Raw genomic sequence first — 19,810 nt, forward strand, 5'->3', positions numbered from 1 at the left:
AATAAATTTTGAAATTATTTAGTATAAGTCCTCTGGCTTTCTTTTATTTTTCAAGACTGTTTGGCTATTCTAGTCCCTTGCATTTCCATATGTTTTAAAATGATCCTGTTGGGACTTCCCCGGAGGTCCAGTGGTTAAGACTCCGAAATTCCACTGCAGGGGGCACGGGTTCAATCCCTGGTCAGGGAGCTAAGATCCCATATGCCGTGCAGCACGGCCAAAAAAAAAAAATTATGCTGTCAATTTCCGTAAGAAAGTTTGCTGAGATTATGATGATTGGGTTGAATCTATAAATGTGGAGAAGATTGACATCTTAACAATATTGAGTCTTCCAATCCACAAACATGGTGTATCCCTCCAGTTATTTATTTAATTTCTTTTCACAATGTCCTGCTCATCTTTCATTAAATTTGTTTAAGTATTTTGTTTTTATTAATGCAATTATAAATTGTAGTTAAATTTTTTTAAATTTTCCAATTGCTTAATGCTTTGTACATAAATACAACTGGTTTTTATATGTTGATCCTTGTTATATAAATCCTTGTAAACTTTATAAAAATTTTGCTTTTTAGTGATAGTAGTTATTTTGGCAGATTCCTTGTTATTTTGCTACATAGACAATCATATCATGTGTGAATAAAGAACTTTAGTTCTTGCTCCCCAGTATTTTTCTTTTTTTTTTTGGCCACACCACAGGCGGCTTGTGGGATCTTAGTTCCCCCACCAGGGATTGAACCCAGGTCCTGGCAGTGAATGCACCAAGTCCAAACCACTGGACTGCCAGTGAATTCCCTCTTGCTTCCCAATCTTTATGCCTTTTTCTTTTCCTTGCCTAATTGCACTGGACTTCCAATACAATATTAAGTAGAAATAATGAGAGCAGACATCCTTGCCTTGTTCGTTATCTTAGGGAAAAAATATTTGACATTTCACTATGTAACATGATGTTAGTGGTAGGTTTTTCATAGATGTTCATCAGTTTGTTAAAGTTTGTCAAACTTTGTTTATTATGAACGTTGATTATTGAATGTTGACAAATTTCTTTTTACTTTTATTTGGACAATTGTATATTCTCATTTATCCTATCATGTGGTGAATTACATTGATTTTCAAATCTTAATCAACTTTGAATTAAGGATACACCCCACTTGGTCATGATGTATTATCATTTTAATATATTTCTACATTTAACTTGCTAATATTAAAAGGATTTTATGTTTATGTTCATGAAGGATATTGGGTTTTTTTTCTTGTAATGTCCTTCTCATACTTTGGTATCAGCGCTCATAAAACGGATTGGAAATTATTCCTTCCTATATTTTCTGAAATAGGTTAAGATTGGTGTTGTTTCTTCTTTAAACATTTGATAGAATTTACTCACAAAGCCATGTGGGCCTGGGATTTTCTTTGTGGGAAGGTTTTGAATGATGAGTCCAATGTCTTCAGTAGATGTAGGGATTAGCTATTCAGATGTTCCATTTCTTTTTGTGTCAGTCTTGGAAAGCTGTGTTTTCAAAGAATTTGCTCATTTTGTCTAAGTTGTTAAATTTATTGGCTATTTGTTTTTTCATTTCTTTTTTCTTATCAGTCTTGCTATCAATTACACTAATCCTTTTCATCCTTCCAGTGAACCAACTTTTGCCTTGATTTTCCTATATAATTTTCATTCTTATTTTTATTACTTCCTTTTTCTGCTTATTTTGAGCTTAATTTTCTCTTCCTTTTTTACCTTAAGGTGGAAACTTAGATCACTAATTTAAAATCTTTTTCCTTTCTTTTCTAAAGCATTTAAAGTTATAAATTTCCATCTAAACACTGCTTTATTTTCATCCCAAATGTGTTTTCATTATCATTCACTTTGTAATATCATCTAATTTTTCTTTTGATTTCTACTTTGAGCCATTCAGAAGTGTTTTTCAGAAGTGCACTTAATGTCCGAATATTTAGGGATTTTCTAGATGTCTTGTTATTGATTTCCAATTTATTTCTATTATGTCAGAGAATATGCTACATATGTTTTTCAGTCTGAAATTTCTTGAGCTTTGTTTGGTGGCCTAGAATATTTTGGTGAATGTTCAATGTGCACTTGAAAAGAATGTGTATCCTCACGTTGTTAGGTCTAATTGGCTAAATAGTGTTCAATTCTTCTACATCACTACTGATATTTGTCTACTTACTTTATCTATTACTAAGTGAGAAGTGTTAAAATCTGCAACTGTGATTTGCAAATTTGTCTATTTTTCCTTTTAGCTCTGTCCATTTTTGCTTCACATATTGTAAGACTTATTAATATACATTCAGGATTGCTATACATTTCTGATAAATTGACCTTTCTTTCATTATGGAACGATGCTCTTTATCTTTGGTTCTACTCCTCGTTTTGAAATCTACTTTGTCTGACATTGATATAGCCACAACAGATTTCTTACGCCTGGTGTTTTCATGGTATATCCCTTTCCATCTTTTTCTGTCAACCTTTTTCTTTGTATTTAATGGGCGCCTCTTGTAAACAGCCTAGAGTTAGTTCTTGTGTTCTTCATCCAGTTTGACAATCTCTACCTTTTGTTTAGTCCATCTTCACTTACTGTAATTACTGGTATGATTGAGTTTAAATAAACTATCATTCCACTATTTGTTTTCTAGTATCCCATCTAATCCTTGTTCTTCTACCTTATTTGGGGTTATTTTTTAACATTTCACATCTTTGGAATTAATATTCCATATTCTCTATTGCCTTGTATTATTTTATTTAATGTTTGCTCTAGGGATTACAATACTCATCTTTAACTTATCACTGTTTACCTTAAATTAACATTATACTAGCTTAAGTGTAATACTAGAATCTTAAAATCATATAACTTCATTGACCTACTTCCCTTAGTTTGTGCTATTTTTGTCATGTACTTTACTTTTACATATATTATAAACCCCAGAATATACGTGTATGTTTTTTGCCTTAGACAGTAGTCTCTCAAAGGGTAAATTATTTACCATTTCCGGTGCTCTTTATTTCTTCCGGAAGATGCAGTTTACCATGTGATATCATTCCCTTTTGGCATGATAAAACCTTTCTTTAGCATTTTTTGAAATGCAAGTGTACTTACTGGTGATGAGTTCTCTCAGCTTCATTTGTTTGAAAATGACTTATTTCTCCTTTATTTTTGAAGAACACCTTGTAGATTTAGAATTCTAGATTGATATTTTTCCTTTAGCACTTTAAAGATATCATCCATTGTCTTAAAATTTTCCTGATGAGACTTAGCTATCATTTTTCTTTTTTTTAAAAGTATTTGCTTATTTATTTATTTATGGCTGTGTTGGGTCTTCGTTTCTGTGCGAGGGCTTTCTCTAGTTGTGGCAAGCGGGGGCCACTCACTCTTCATCGCGGTGCGCGGGCCTCTCACTATCGCGGCCTCTCTTGTTGCGGAGCACAGGCTCCAGACGTGCAGGCTCAGTAATTGTGGCTCACGGGCCCAGCTGCTCCGCGGCACGTGGGATCTTCCCAGACCAGGGCTCGAACCCGTGTCCCCTGCATTGGCAGGCAGACTCTCAACCACGGCGCCACCAGGGAAGCCCCCATCATTCTTACAGATGTTCCTTTGCACATAATGGGTCTTTCTTGCCTGGCTTTATCTTTGTTGTTCAGCAATTCAGTTATGATGTGCTGAGGTGTGTATGACTTTCTTCTTGGGTCTGTAGGTTGTTTTTCATCAATTTAGATATTTTTAAGCCATTACTTTTCTAAGAGATTTATTTCTGCCCACTCATTCTTTCCTCTCCTTCTTGGACTCAATTACACATGATGGACAGTTTGGTATTGTCATTGAGGTTCTGTTCATTTTTCTCCCAACTTTTTCTCTTTGAGCTTCAGTTTGGATCATGTAGGGGAGGAAAAATATCTTTTCCCTCTACTCTTCTAAGTTCTTGGCTGGAGCCCTGTAACAAAAGACAGATTAAAAAGAGAGAAGCATACAAATTTATTTAATATGTCTTACATGACGTGGGAGCCTTCATAAGGAAATGAAGACCTGAAGAAGTGGTTGAACCTTAGTATTTTTATGTTAGATTTGAAGGGTGGAGAGTTGTGGAAAAATATGATAGAACCCTCAAAAAAAGGGTATAAACTGAGTGTAGTAAACTGGGGGAAACAGCAAGGCCTGCTCCTTCAAATTCCCTCTTGGTGTCCCTCTGTCTTCAGAGATAAGGTCGATCCTTTCCTCCGGGTATAAGGAGGGCACCTCTCATATGAGGGTTCTATGACTTGCTTCAGGGGAAGCTCTGTAAGGTCTTCCTGCACCTGCTGTTTCTCAAATTCCTTCCGCTTGAAATATTTAATATGCTATATCATATTTGGGGGTAGCATGTTTTGACCTCTATATTACTATTGGTCTATCTTCTAGCTTACTGATACTTTCTCCTGCTGTTAAGCCTTTCTAGTGAATTTTTTAATATATTGTTTTCAGTTCTAGGATTTCCATTTGGTTCTTAGAGTCTCCATCTCTCTCCAGAAATTCCCCATTTCTTCATTTATCTTTTCCTGTAAATTCTTTAACATATTCACGACGATTAAAGTCCTTGCTTACAAATTTCAACATGAGTTGTTTGCTTTTTTCTCAATTGTGGACATTTTCATACTTCATTGCATGTATAGTTAATTACCTTTTTCTTACTGGACATTATGTATGACATACTGCAGTCTAGATTGTTACCTTCCCCTGAACACTGTTGGATTTTGTTCTAGTAGGCAATTAAATTCCCAACAGATTCCCCCATTGATTACATGGGGGCTTAGTTTTAGGCTTTAGGTTGTGTTAGGGTGAGTCTATTTTACTTTTGCATTTTGCCCTTAGTCCTAGGGCTTAATCCATGGGCCTGGAACGTGCTGTTACTTCTAAAGTATGATTCTTCCGAGTTTCAAAGAAAAGCTTGGTGTTTATCAAACACCTCTAACTGGGCAGAACTTGAACTCCAAACTTCTCTCCAGCACCAGGTATTTGCTGGAATCTGTAGCCAGCTATTTCACCTTTCCATTGTTTTCCCCTGTGCTCATGAGACTCTTGCCCTGCTTATCCATTTAGGATTCAGCCAAGAATTTGAAGGCAACTAGTATGCATATTTTACGGCTTTCTCCTCTGTCTCCCTCATCTTCAGGAAAGTTTCCAGACTCAAACTCCAACCTGACTTCTCAGTTTAGTAAGACTCCCTTTCTGCTTAAACTCTATGCCCAAAAGTTCATGCTAATCGGGGTGCAGGGTGGGGTACCCTCGAGGGGAAAGCTGGTTAAACATGTATCTCCTCCCGTGTCCTTACCTTCTTTCAAGGATGGTCTCTGCTCCAGTTTCTATCTGGTATTGTTTGGTCTTCAACACCTTCAGAAGTTGATTCTTGTATTTTGTCGAGTTTATAATTATCAACAGGAGGGTTAGTTGTAAGCCAATCCATCATTACCAGAACCAAACTCCCTAACTGTATTTTAAATGTAAATACATCTTGTGGAGGGGGAGGTCCAAGAGGGAGGGGATATATGTATACATATAGCTGATTCACTTCATTGTACAATTGTAAAGCAACTACAGATTTAAAAAATGTAAATACATCTTACCTAATGTATTAGTGAACACATACACAATTCTATCACAAATGATGTACTTTAATATTTTAAAAACTTTTTTCAATATACTTGATTTCCCTTACGCTTTAAAAAAAAAAAGTATTTGAAAACATTACTCTGAAAAGGTTTCAAAAGCTTTACCAGACTCCCAAAAGAACTCCCAACACAAAAATGTTAAGAACTTGAAAAATGTATGTTAAGAACTCCTGGCCTTAGAGAGTCCCTCCTGCTGCTGCCATAGGTTTCCCACAGTTGGGGGAAGGAGTTTCTCCAGGATTCATTACCTACTGAATACCTACTGTGTGTCAGGGACTGTTCTAGGCCCATGGGACAGAACAGTAAATAAAACCAACACCCTCCACTCAGAGGTTGGCAGGAACACGAGTGTTCTTTTCACATTTCCATGTAGAAGGACCAGCAGGAGAGTCTTTCTCCTCCAATGACAGGGTTACCTGATGTGGAAGAACAGCCACTGGCTCATATAGATTAATTGGATAAAATCCTGTTGAGAGGCTCTACTCCAGGTTTATTTGTTCTCATCCCTCTTCATCCCAGCCTACTGTCACAGACCCTCCACCCCTTTCCGGTGGGAGAAAAGGACGTTGCAGGCGGGCAGGAGGAATGTCAGGTGCTGCAGGGAAGCCATAAACTAGAAGACCAACGACTGGATTTGCAGCCTTTGGTCACTGGCACCCTTAACGAACTCAGTGCTGAGGTGGGGACAGAAGCCACACTGCTGGAGGCAAAGTGGGAGGCAGGAGTGTGGTCCTTCTCGAAGTCTGGCAATAAAGGCTAGAGGGAACGGCTAGGCAGGGAGGTAGGCTCAGCAGACAAGCTCTTTTGGGATGAGAAAAGCTTTGGCACTTTTTAAGGCTGAGGGCAGACAAAGATTGAGTTACAATGAAGTAATTAGTGGGCCAAGTATGGGTAAATGGGACAACACTGAGATAAGAGCACGGGACAAGCATTCAACAAAACTGTAGTTCTTGTACCCAACCGGAATCCACTTTTTTGGCGGGGATTCCACACCATCTCTGTGTGCTGAGTGCACTTCCTGCAGAGTCCCAGACCCTATCACTACTTAAACTGAGTTTGGAGTTGAAGACCCATTGGCCTGAAACAATCTTCAGCTTCCTTCTTGACGCCTCTGTCAGGTGTCCACATCCTTGTGGATGTGCTGCCACCTGCTGGAAGAATGATGGAAGTGGCGACAACCATTTGCCGTAGGGAGCTGCTTTTCTAAAATGGCTGCAAAACCCTCACCCAATCCAAACCAGAAACCAGAGGAAGCAGGGAGGCCTAGGATTAAGAAGTCTGCAGGACTCCCTGCGTGCAAGTCCTAGAGCTCCTCTGCCATCCGAAAGGGTAACCACCCTCCATCCTCATCTTCCTTCCACTGGAAGTCAGCATAATAACCCCTGGCTGGAATAACTAGTAATACACAGGGCTGGACTGTTTCCTTCACTTGAGAGGAAAGAAAAACAGCAGTTCGGAAGAAAGAATCCTGTTTTTCTGCTCTTGTCTTGCCCCACAGCAAGTTACAGAGAGGCTGAGATAAAAGCCTGGCACACTATGGGTACAGTATCAGCACCATTAGCTGCCAGTGCGTTTGCAAGGTGGGTTCAGACTTCTATCTCAATGCAGGCCCTACCCTAGGAGGCAAGAACTCCTGCAACTGCGCTGCTAGCAGGGTCAGGTTCAGCCCCCGCTGCCAAAGGGAACCCACCAACACCCCACTACCACAGGGTCTTAAAAGTTAATACAAGTACTGAATAAGCACTGGCTCTGCCAAGCTGGCAAATGCTAATTCATGTTCCTAGATGGCCAAAGAGTCTACTAGGCTTTCAGGTTTAAACCCAGAAAACAGCTGCAGCGTAATGAAGAAGGCCCTGCAGACCCAAAGACCAATCTCACAGGCCCCTTCTTCAAATTCCAGTTTGGGACAGACTGAGTTGCCATTAATGACATAACTTTTCACTTGCTCAGCTAAAACTCTACTCAGCGTTGCTTTAAGACGTAACATACTTTAACTCATGAGTAGCCCTAATGGGCTCCAACTAATTAAACTTTTAATTCTAGAAAAATATAGGCTGCCAAGGGTTCATTTTATTATTTTTTTAATTTTTATCAGAGTATAGTTGCTTTACAATGTTGTTAGTTTCTACTGTACAGCAAAGTGAATCAGCTATATGTATACATACATCCCCCTTTTTTTGGATTTCCTTCCCATTTAGGTCACCACAGAGCACTGAGTAGAGTTCCCTGAGCTATACAGTAGGCTCTCCAATGGTTCATTTTAGTTTTTAGGTTTGCCTGACCAGAGGATGTCCCTCTGCTGGCTTGATTTTTCTTCCCAGCAGCACCCAAACTTCCAATCTTCCACCCCTTCAAACCAGGTTACCTGTCCTGGTCTGCGCCTTTAGTACTTACAACGGACTTGACTTGGTGAGTGGTGCATGATATGCGCAAGGTTTAGATTCCCTCATCCTGCCAGCAGCTCATAACCAGGACAAAACTAATTCAAATCCTTTAGTTTGCCCTCTAGTCTACCAGTACCATACTCTTGAGTTGGCACTTTCATTCTGTACCATCTTGTGCATCATTTTTCAACTAAATATATCATGTTAATCGCTTGACCTAGGCCTTTCATATGACCTTCAATTGGAAGTGGGGGGTGGGCAGGGAATGCTTAATAAGCCAGAACGTCTGCGTTCTCATCACAGTGCAAAACCAAAGGCCTTTCTTGTTGGTTTAACCCGAGGGTGCTGGGGGAATTACAAAAGATAGTAGGCCCATTGGCTAGACTGGTAGTTTCCTCTCCAGCCTCACAGTCCCAAAGCCTCCATTGTGGCCCATTCATCCAGCAGGAATTATACTCATCAGTCATTGCTCTCGCATGCATATCTATAGGAGGCCGGACCAAAGTGCTCCTGGCCCTCTTTCCAAAGCACTTTTTCAGGACACCTGACCCCTCACGCCTGTTTCTAAGTGGGATAAGGCCACAGCGGATTTCCAATGAGCCTTTCACGTGACATACACAGGGCTGCAGAAAGTTGGTCACCTCACCAGCCATTTCACCAAAACTTATGGCTGGGATACTTGAAACCAAAGCGTAAGCATTTTCACAGGGGGGTGGAGGAGATCTGGAGCGGCACAACTGATTTGCCATGCTCCACTCTCAGTGATATTCCAGGAGAAACACTCTAGGACAGGAAGTACAAGTCTGGCACCAGAGTTTAGGACTTTTAATTTGTCCCAAAGTTGCTAAAGCAAAAATCATGATAAAACATTCTGCTTTCCTTTATAACCCACCAACGCAAAAAAAACAAAAACAAAAACAAAAAACCAAAACCAAAAAACTCCGTAGGAAAAAAATGGTTTTGTACATGGGAGGAAACAATATAAATTCAAAACTTACAGATAAGGGTTAGCTCTATCACTCATCTCTTTAAAAAGTTTTTACGAATATCCAGTCAACACCAACAGGGTTATCTCCCTTGAAATGTTATCTATACGGATTTCCAAGTAGACCACAGGGCTGTATACTGTCTTGGAATGTCCTCAGAAGGCTCCGTCATTGAGCAGGTAACAGAGTAAAAACCTCAGAGTCCTTTCTTTCAAATGGAAGAGGGAAAGACAGGGATAGAAGAAACTATTCAAATTTCGTCTTCTTTCCTTGTGGCTTGTGGTCTCCGCCTCCTCCTCTGCCTCCTCGGAAGCCTCCTCGCCCTGCAGGAAGGCAAGCCATCAATGAGGAGTGGCTGCAAAGCCGCCAGTTATCCCCTCCCCAGCAAGATGAGTGAGGACGTGGGGACTGATGCAGGAACCTGGACCTGCAGGCTCAGGCTCCGAAGTGCACAGCCACGTGCTATCCAGCGTACACAGTTGGGTAGGCCACCATGCTCCTTACCTCCAAAGCCTCCCCGGCCTCTGCCACCAAATCCACCTCGGCCACCTCTGCCACCACCTCTGCCACCGAAGCCACCTCTGCCTCCTCCTCGGCCACCGAAGCCACCTTCACCCTTAGGCTTGGCCCAGTCCAAAGTAACTTTGTTTCCATCAATTTCACCATCTTCCATGGCCTCCTTGGCAGCTTTGGCCTCTTCCTCACTGTTGAAGTCTACAAAACCAAACCTAAAAACACCAAACGAAATTGCTCATTATAAAGCCAACACATGGAACAAATGCCAAGTTACTCTCACATGTTGGATGGTGATACTTAACTGGGAAAAGACCCAGGTGAGGGCAGTTCCCTATGGAAAACTGAAACAGAATGTCCCACAAAACAGCTGAATATACCTCTGTGAAGACAGAAGGCAACAATGCTAGCTCTGTGAATTGTCTCTTCTTCTCGTGCGAATCCTGAACTGTCACCGATCGACAGAAAGGAGCTCAATGAGAAGACGTCTTAGGTGGGAGCTCTCCACCTGGTGGACGCCACACGTCCCCTGCATCTTACTTACCCCTTGGAGGATCCAGTCTCCCGGTCAGTGACTATCCTTGCACGAATAGAGCCGTCAAACGACTCCTTTAATGTCTCTTCTGTAGTATCCTCAGACAGACCTTTGACAAACAGAGTTTTGGATGGCTCTGGGAAAGAAAAAATAAAAATTGTACTTTTTATTAAAGTCACAATTCATAACAACATGCTGGACTTGCATGTTGCAGTCTAGTATCTGACTACTGGCTAAGAATGCTCATCTTAGCAAAAGGTAGCCTTTCACCTTGAGTGTCTGAGGAAAAGCAGGTAAAAGCAACTTGGTCAACTAGCGTTTAAAGCAAAGGGCTTAGACCAAATGCCATGTCAAGTTTACACTGATCACCAGAGCAGTTGAGAATCTTTTATGGAAAACAGGAGAAGCAGCAACCCAAGCAAGTGAAAGTAGTTCTAAACCAGGCAGCTACAAACACCATGTAAGACAGTAAACCCCTGGCAAATATGCTGCTCAGTGTTGACTTAGCTGGATCAGAACTTGACTATCTAGAGGACTTTTCTTGAGATTTCATCAGTTATTTCTCAGATAATCAGTCATCATATCCAGTATCATTTACTCAGCAGCAACGGAAACGTTCTAGATCTGAGGACGCAACCACAACATCTTGTTAATGAAGTAACTTACGGCTTCTTGCATTAGGTGATCCCCTGGGTCCTTGCAACTCCAGCCTGATGGCTCTGCCCTCAATTTCCCTTTTATTACATGAATTTAAAGCTTCTTTAGCATCTTCAAATGACGCAAATTCTATAAATGCATACCTGAGGATAAAGAGTCAACATTTAGAGTAAGTTACCAAGCGCACAGCTCCTCTGATGCCACCAAGCCTTTTTCTTGAAACACTTAAACGGTGCAGCTTCTACTAACATGATTTTACCTCCACAAGATACTCTTAAAAGCCTGTAACTGACAACATAAAGATACTAATTATTTTACCCTTTAGATTTGCCATTCTGGTTCTGGGGCACTTTGATAAACGTTGCCTTCTCAAATACTTCCTGAAGAGTTTCTTCCGTTGCACTATAGGAGAGGTTGCTTAAAACCAGGGTTTTTGATTCACCTACAAATAAAGACATGTCAAATTAAGACTGAAGCAGTAGTTCCCAACTACAGTCACAGCTATACATTGTTCTTAAAGAATTTCTGAGCTTGGGAGAGTTAACACACCAATGTTGATACAAGTGGAACGCTACCTGGTATTCAACATATCAAGTACCTACTATGTACTGTTACATGCTGCTTCCTTCCACTCCTACTGTTCAGATGTAAGCTGACTGCAGCCCTGTGTCTTCCTAGCATATTCTGATTTTTAAATGCACACGATCTAAGTCCTTTACAGTATAAAACGTGCAAAGGAAGCTAGATTTATCTGTGTTCTAGTACAAAGATTTCATATAGCTCTCATTCAAGACACTCAATTACAAATACAGGTGTAACTTGCTGATCTACATCTATATCCAATTTATCAGTCAACTTTATAAAGTACAAAGATGCAAAGGATTTCTTTTCCCTCCATCAATTCCAGAACCCCGTAGGAAGCCTATAAATTCTTACCACTCCAAGTGCTATTCTTTCCACCTCTATAGTCTTGACTTTGACCTTTCTCTCCGGTATAGTACAGGGAAATGGATCGCCCATCTATCTCTGTTCCCTGCTTTTCTTCCAAGGTTTTCTCTGCATCAGCTTCTGTCTTAAATTCAATATAAGCAATCCTACAAAAGGAAAAAACGTTAAGAACTCACTTGATTTTTAAAACCATATTAATTCTCTAACACAAATGTTTTTAATCTCAGCAATATGCCCGTATTTCAGATGAGTACAATAAAAATGTCCTTTGTTTTATAGTAATTGAAATGTTCAAGGTTTCTGCCATCTTCCACTTTTCAATTTAAACTTTCCTCCCACTACAGAAAGTTTGCCAAACACTTCTAGAAAATTTGTTCACAGTAAGTCCACCTCACTACAATTAATTATTTCCAAAACATTTACTGTAAGCTAGGCACATACATAGTATTTTATACATTAGCTCATCTTATAACAAAATCACTCTATTTTATCACTTAAAGTACATCATCCCCACTGTACAGATGGGTGACTGACGTAGGTTACAGAATAATTAATTTGCCCAAAATCACGAACACAGGAACATTAAATCAGCATTTCTTTTATAAATTAGTGAAGTTCATTGATTTTAACAAAACACTGCAGTAGACACGAAACATACCCTTTACTCTTCCCATCCTTGCTGACTAATCTGATCTCCACAGCATCTTCAAACACTTCTTTTAATTCTTCCTGAGTAACTTTATAAGGAAGATTTTTAGCCAAAAGTGTTCTCGCATCTCGATCTAGATTAAAAAACAAAAACACAAAAATGAACTGGATGGCTTAAAAGACCATTTTCCCCCCAAAGATCACCAAAGACTGACCAATGTAAAAGTTCTGTTTAAGAAATAATTTTGAGGGACTTCCCTGGCCGTCCAGTGGTTAAGACTCTGCGCTCCCACTGTAGGGGGCACGGGTTGGATCCCTGGTCAGGGAACTAAGATCCTGCGTGCCACACAGCACAGCCAAAGAGATAAAAATAAAAAGGTTAAAAATAAAAAAAAAGAGATTCTACAATGTAGGAGGGAGGCACTCTGCTATTATGGAGATATAGCAGTGACAAAACAAATTGCTGTCACAGCTGACAACAAAGTATGCACTGAATATTTAAAATACAGCTAAATATTATGTAGTATATAGAGAGGAGATGTTCAGTATTTTTCAGTTAAAAAGATCATAAAAAAAAAAAGTGTAGGGAATTCCCTGGCGGTCCAGTGGTTGGGACTCCGAGCTCCCACTGCAGGGGGCATGCTTCGATCCCTGGTCGCAGAACTAGCATCCCGCAAGCTGCACGGCACGGCCAAAAATTTTTTTTTTACTTTAAAAAATTAAAAAATAAAAAGATCATAAACACACACTTGAAATGTGACAAGTGCATACAGAGAAGGGTTAAAGATGCAAAAGGAGTAGTTGGTGATCTGCTCTAGGTCCAGTGAGGAAAGGACTCTTTATTAATTTAGGTACATCTAACCAATTATTTATTTTTTTTTTTTTTAAAAAAGCTTGAACTCCCTGATTGGTTTCAGGAAAGCATTTTTTTTTTAAAGGAATTCCTTTATTTTTATTTTTTATTTATTTATTTATTTTTGGCTGTGTTGGGTCTTCGTTTCTGTGTGAGGGCTTTCTCTAGTTGCGGCATGCGGGGGCCACTCTTCATCGCGGTGCGCGGGCCTCTCATTATCGCGGCCTCCTTTGTTGCGGAGCACAGGCTCCAGACGCGCAGGCTCAGTAGTTGTGGCTCACGGGCCCAGTTGCTCCGCGGCATGTGGGATCTTCCCAGACCAGGGCTCGAACCCGTGTCCCCTGCATTGGCAGGCAGATTCTCAACCACTGCGCCACCAGGGAAGCCCCATAACCAATTATTTTTTGATTAAGTCTAGCAAGCAGTGCCAGGCCCTGTTGTAAACATTTAACATTCTAATTCATTTAATCCTCACAACATTATGAGGAAGCCAAAGGAAAAAAAGTTAAACTACTTACCCTGGCTTGTCTACATTAGATTAAATACATAACCATTAACAAGTATCATCATTACCTAAAGCTTTACATACCTTTCTTACTGTCTTTTCCCTTTGGTTTTTCTAGTTTAATTTCATTGCCAAAGACTTTTAAACCAGTGAGTTCCAAGGCTTTTTCCAGGTCTTCAGCAGATTCAAAATCCACATAGCCAAACTTCCTTTAAGGCGAAGAGGACAAAAAAAGAAAAAAAGAAAAAAAAAAAGTTACAGGTGGGGGGAAAAAACAAAAAACAAAAAAACCCACCAAACAAGAGCCACGTAACACATATTCTGGGCGAACAGTAACACTAATATGACAGTGCAAGCAAGGATTAAAAAGCACCTATACAATTAACAAAATTGAGTCAGGCTCTTTTAAGCTGAGGCTACAGAGCAGGATCTAAGTACCAAGACCTGATGCAAGTTCACCTCTGAGATCTTCTTTAGTTACACTGCGCCTTAACAACTGATAGCAGATGACAAAAAAACCTGTTTAAGCACTAAGATAGGAAAATCCTGTCTGATTAAAAGCATTCACTATTATGGCTTCTCAGGTCTAATAGATACTTCTAGGATAAGCATCAAATCTCATTATTAGAAACTAGACCGTGCTATATCAAAAGTTAAGGAAGACTAGGGAAATTTCAATTTGGGGGTTTTACAATTTGATAGTCCAATGATTTAATTCATTAATGTCTAATCTTTGAAGACTTTAACATACTCACATTTAAGGATGATGGGCTAAGGTTCTAAAAGGGGAAGGAAAAAGCATTAGCAGACCCACGAGTATCATGCAGAACTACGGCGTAGCTCCCCCATACTTACCTAGACACACCAATTCTGACATCAACAACTGCAAGATCATTTTTAGCAAAAAGGTCACTGATACCCGTTTTCAATTCAGGAGCAGATTTACTGAAGTTCAGGTTTCCAACAAAAAGATTGAAAGATGTAGTTGGTTCTGTGGCTGTACAAAAAATTTACTCAAATTAGTCTATTTTCCAGTATATTTGACTATTAGTCAAATTATTTCTGTACATAGCACATCAGCACATTGCAATATAACATCGGGTTTCAGTATTAAGTCCCTTTGTTGTTCATCACTTGTGCTATTACGTGTTATTTCCCAATCTCCCAATTCTCTAAGTTACCTTCCACTTTCTGTTTCTTGGCTTCAGGAGCTGCTTTTTGTTTGGTCATTTCCTTCTTTCGTTTTCCAGGTGCTTCTTTGACAAGTTCTGGTCAAGATTGCAAACAATCTATGTCATCCACAAGTAGCCACACATACCCAAGCATCTCCTTTAAACAAAACTCATGCCAATGTACTTCAGAATCTAACTTGATTACCTTCCTCCTCCTCCTCCTCCTCTTCCTCCTCCTCCTCGTCATCCTCTTCCTCCTCCTCGTCTTCATCCTCCTCCTCGTCATCCTCCTCATCCTCATCGTCATCCTCTTCATCTTCATCAGTGCTCTTTGCCTTCACAGGAGCAGCTTTTGCTGGAGCTTTCTTTCCTTTGGCTGGTGCAGTCTCCGTAGCTTCCTCTTCAGAGTCTGAAAGAGAAGTCACCTAGTCAAAAACTCAGAATTATCCCAGTTCTATTTCTAGTCCTAGGAAAAGCCAAAGGAAAATAAATGTAATCTTGTCCATGCCAGTGTGCTTAGTTAGTTGCTATAGGAAGAATTAACAAATCACTTGGAAGCAAAATTCTACACTGTGAAAAATACAGGATGAGCTGTTTGAAGCATGTTACTCAGGAGCAGGCAATCATGCATGGGTACCACACAGGCACCACTAGTGCACCACAACCAGCCCAGAGAATCCCTGGGATGATTCGTCAGGAGTATCGCATTACCACCCACACCTCGCCCCTAATGTATCTTGCAAACAGGAGCCCAAGGACTCCCAATACAATGCCTTACCATCCTCGTCGTCCTCATCCTCCTCCTCGTCGTCTTCATCGTCATCTTCGTCCTCGTCATCCTCATCATCTGAGGCAGGAGCAGCAGCTGCTTTCATCACCGCTGGCTCGAATTCATCCTCCTCCTCCTCTTCATCATCCTCATCCTCCTCTTCACTGTCGTCTTCATCTTCCTCATCACTGTCTTCCTTCTTGGCATTCTTGCCGTTCTTTGCTCCCTTGGCTGGAGCGACTGCTCCCTTCTTACCAGGGGTTGCCACCAATGCTTTGCCTGGTGTGGCTCCCTTTTTGCCAGGTGTTGCTACTGCTTTGGCAGGTGTAACCGTCTTCTTGGCTGGCGTAGCGGCTGTCTTTTTGCCAGGGGTGACAACTGCTTTCTTTGCCGGTGTGGCAACTGCAACCTTTTTTGTTGGGGAAACCATCATCTTCTTTGCTGGAGTTGTGGTAGCCTTTTTGCCTTTTTTCTGAGGAATAACAACCTTAAGAATAAATAAAAACCAACATAGGCCTGTTTCCAAACTCAGAGAGCCTTGGTCCCATAAATGAATGCTAAATTCTAGCATTGCCTCTAGTTGAAGACCACATGCACTAGAGGTTAGCAAGTTAAGCTACAGGGTCAAGTAACATGTCCTTCTGTACGCTTGAAGCCACAGTCCTCATCCTGCAGCACACCCTAACACGGACTCTGAAAATAGACTGTCTGGATGCCACTGCGTGGGCTTAGGCAAAGTTTTAAAACTTAATCTTAAGCCTCAATAGTTTTCCCATCTGAAAATAACTCAACCTTATACATTGCTTTACGGACTGAGTTGATGTATGTAATTAAAAGCCTTACACATAGAAAGGACTACCTGTTAAGTATTATTAAGTTATTTGGGACTCTCACAGTGGGTGGAGGAATAAAGTTCACTGAATGCTCGTTCTTAGGACCAAAGAGAAAATGAACATCAAATAGTCAAGCTGTACAGTCAATCGCTGCAAAATTAATACAAAGAGTGAACACATTAGCTTGATAACAAACTGTCATTTATCTACATTTAAGTCACACTCAAAACCACATTTTGGTGACTATTGGTTTTATCAGGTTATGTGTGTCAAAATAAAATCTTTATTAAATTCTAAATAAGAAATATGAGCAAATACAGCAATTAGTTGTCTTTACAGCGAGCCAACAGTAGCTGGGAGTGCTAATTAAGCTCTAACACAATGGGAGGTGGCAACCCTCAATCCACACGTTGTAACAGTGTTTAGTATTATCAAGCCCATATAGGATAACAGAGACCAATTAGTCCTACCTAGAGACTAGAAGACTCTGTTAAGGTTAACCTCAGACCTAAATATAATGCTCAGAGCTGCCACTCGCAGGACAGTTAACTGTCCAGGCTGTTTCTCCAGCTGGTACGTGGGGCTAATGTGTTCAAAGTGGAAAACTAATAATATATTATTGCATTATATCACACCAAGCCCTGCAGAGGGCACATGAAAACTCCACACCTTTCCTCTCAAGTTCATTCAAACACTTACTCTTATGGAATCTTGACAGGTCAATAAAAACTTTGTGAAACGCTGGACCATTACAACAGGTCATATATGAATGAATATAATCCTATTTTTTGCCAGTATTTTCAGACATCCAATTATCACGTGCTTTTAACTCTCCATTTTGTAGTTTAACACAATTCTGCGTTAAACTATATACCATTACCTCTTCTCCACTGCTATCATCCTCTTCATCTTCTGACATTTCCTCATCTTCACTATCTTCTTCTACCTCCTTTGGGGGAGGAGCCATTTTCTTGGGGTCACCTTGATTTTTACCGGCCTAAAACGGACACATTACACATTACACTTCCCACATTTCAGGCCATTCTTCAGAGTAAAACTGCAGTCATCTCCCTCAGAACCCGCTCTTCATACTGTTAAGTACAATTCACATAAAAACTACTCTTCATACCAATGTTAACACAGGTGAATTCTCAACTTCCCACATATTTCCTGTCAAGTTCTTCAAAAACCAACCTTAGGATAAAAACGCAACTTCAAGAAAACGGTCTCTCTCTTCTTGCTACCTCCTTTAAGCACACCCATTTTAAAAACTATACATCCAGCCAGAATCGAACCTTGCATCGCGGCACAATTTTTCAATAGAGCCTACAATCGGACCACTGTAACAGCTAACAATCCACGGCCCTTCACCAGGGGAAAACCACCTTAAAAAAGCCTTTGGGGTAAGTTGTGGTACCTAATCCCACCACCCTCGTCTGAATTTGAATTAAGGCAATCTTAAAAAAAAAAAAAATCCACGTCTTAACCTTTAGTCTTCCATTAAGTTTTCCTTTCCCAGGTTATCAACCCCGCCCCTTTCATCCCCGGCAGGGCCACGTGGGGGTAAGTCGCAGGCCACCATGTGCGCGCAGCCCGGCGCAAAAAGCACGCGGCAGGGCCTCCTTCCGGAGCCCACCTGCCGTCCGCCCGCCCGCCCGGAGCTGAGACCCCGTGGGCCGCCGCCCTCCGCCCCAGGGCCCTCAGCAGGCACCAGGACCCACGCGGCGCGGCCCACGTGGCGGGCCGCGAGCCGGGGCACGTGCGTCAGGAGGCGGGGCTCCGCTCGGGCCCGTCGCAGGAGTTTGGCCTCATCCGTGCGGGGCCCAGCGCCCCCTTCCCGCGCTCAGCCCCCAAGTCCTTCCCCGCCGCATCCACCATCCGCGGCACCTGCCGAAGCTCTTCACGTCGCTACCACACAGCCAAAACCCGCGAGACCTCCCAGCTAATCGCGCGAGACTTCCCGCACTATGGCGCCCTCGAAGGCGCCCGGGACGGCGCGCAGGCCCTCCTCCTGGCGGCGCCGCGCGCGCGCTCCTCGAAAAACAGGCCTTGACGTCCGTGCTCGCGCGGGCAAGGCCTCTTACCTTTGCAAGCTTTACCATGATAGCTGCTATGACTGCGGAGTGTGTGGCGAGCGAGTGGCGCAGATGAGCCCAGAGGAAACGAAGCAACGTCGATGGCGGCCGCTGATCGCAGAGCTCGTACGCTTGGCTGCCAGCTAGAGCTCGAGACTGAGGCGAAAGACTGAGCCTGCCCAGTAATCGCCTCTGGAAAGGCGACGACGGCGCCCTCGTGACTTCGCCGCGACCAACCAGAGTTCGCGTCCCTCCCATAAGCCAATCGCGAGCCTCTACCTGAGAACGGCGTGGGGCGGGGCACGGGCAGGAGTGGGCGGGCAGAGGAGGCCAGAGAAGGGGGGAGGGGATTCGTGGCGGCGGCCTGGGGGCGGGACTCGCTTTGTGCAAGGCCAGCGCTGATTGGGCCGTGGGCGCGCGGTTCCCGGAGTGCCCATCCACAGCCCGCGCTCGCGGCGCCTGCGCCTTGGGACGGACATTTTTGGCGCCGCGTGTTCCTAATTCCCGGGCGGTGGGTAGCGGTGGTTTCCGGCTCCCCAGTGTGCCCGGGTCTTGTCGACTGTGGAGGTCTTGAGTTTCCTGGGCGGCTTCACGCGCGACCCCGGCCCGCACTCCACGCAGAGCCTCCTGGAGGCAAGAAAGATAAGAGTTTGCCCCGTTTTCTAATTAGCCCGAGACCGTCGGGAATTCAGGGTCCACCGCGTTGAGGGCCCACTTTCGTCCCGCCCGCTAACCAGGAGCCAGAAAGTCCCCTGTCTGCCGGTGACTCCCCCCGGGCCACGTGCCTGACGCTGCCTTCTGAGAGCTGCTGATATAGACAGTCGCGTATGTTTGTGAAGTTTACCGTGAGCAGCGCACAAACATAATATTTAATCTCAAGAAACCTCATGCACTAGGTAATTTTACCAGTGGGAAACACCCTGGTGGTCACTGGATGTTACAGCTGCGGGGTGGGGAGAAGAACTTGGTCAGGCCAACCACAGTGCAGGGCCTTTGACCCCTCAAAAGTTTCCTCTTTGTTATTTGGGCCTAAAGCATCTATTTAAAAATGGCTGCTAAATCAATGTCACCAGATGGTCTAGGAGTCAATCAAAAGAGTCAAAGGAAGGTTTCCTTGTTGGCGGAAGCACAGAAAATTGCCTTTGCGTTGTGTTTTTGCCAATTATTCAGATGGGTCACTGTGGCAAAACTTAATTGGTGTCAAACTTAACCTAGAGCGCTTTCTTCAGTTTTGAGCCTGCCCAGGTAGGATAGTTACATCATGGGCACCTGGTGCCTGGTACAA

The 19,810-nt window shown here is 42.4% G+C and overlaps 1 protein-coding gene and 3 non-coding genes across 5 annotated transcripts; all 4 read right to left on the reverse strand.

Annotated features, from left to right (window-relative positions):
• Positions 1 to 8,827: 8,827 nt before the first annotated feature.
• On the reverse strand, positions 8,828 to 18,700 carry NCL (nucleolin). Of its 2 annotated transcripts, none has more exons than XM_036857713.1 (14): positions 18,535 to 18,700; positions 17,331 to 17,447; positions 15,627 to 16,089; positions 15,054 to 15,257; positions 14,858 to 14,944; positions 14,532 to 14,673; positions 13,761 to 13,885; positions 12,329 to 12,452; positions 11,659 to 11,816; positions 11,041 to 11,164; positions 10,732 to 10,865; positions 10,075 to 10,201; positions 9,522 to 9,745; positions 8,828 to 9,340 (listed from the first exon to the last, which is right to left on the reverse strand). In XM_036857713.1, the coding sequence occupies exons 1-14, from the start codon at positions 18,550 to 18,552 to the stop codon at positions 9,264 to 9,266; spliced, it is 2,124 nt and encodes a 707-aa protein (XP_036713608.1). In that variant the 5' UTR covers positions 18,553 to 18,700; the 3' UTR covers positions 8,828 to 9,263. The 2 variants fall into 2 exon arrangements, with proteins under 2 accessions (XP_036713608.1, XP_036713607.1); XM_036857712.1 differs by having other exon boundaries at positions 15,627 to 16,104.
• On the reverse strand, positions 9,883 to 10,016 carry LOC118898582. Its single transcript, XR_005020731.1, has one exon. It is a non-coding gene; the product is annotated as a small nucleolar RNA SNORA75 (small nucleolar RNA).
• On the reverse strand, positions 10,573 to 10,652 carry LOC118898590. Its single transcript, XR_005020737.1, has one exon. It is a non-coding gene; the product is annotated as a small nucleolar RNA SNORD20 (small nucleolar RNA).
• LOC118898589 lies at positions 14,748 to 14,817 on the reverse strand. The gene has a single exon (XR_005020736.1). It is a non-coding gene; the product is annotated as a small nucleolar RNA SNORD82 (small nucleolar RNA).
• Positions 18,701 to 19,810: the final 1,110 nt, after the last annotated feature.

The sequence above is a fragment of the Balaenoptera musculus genome, chromosome 7 (genome assembly GCF_009873245.2).
Source record: "Balaenoptera musculus isolate JJ_BM4_2016_0621 chromosome 7, mBalMus1.pri.v3, whole genome shotgun sequence".
Taxonomy (NCBI): domain Eukaryota; kingdom Metazoa; phylum Chordata; class Mammalia; order Artiodactyla; family Balaenopteridae; genus Balaenoptera; species Balaenoptera musculus.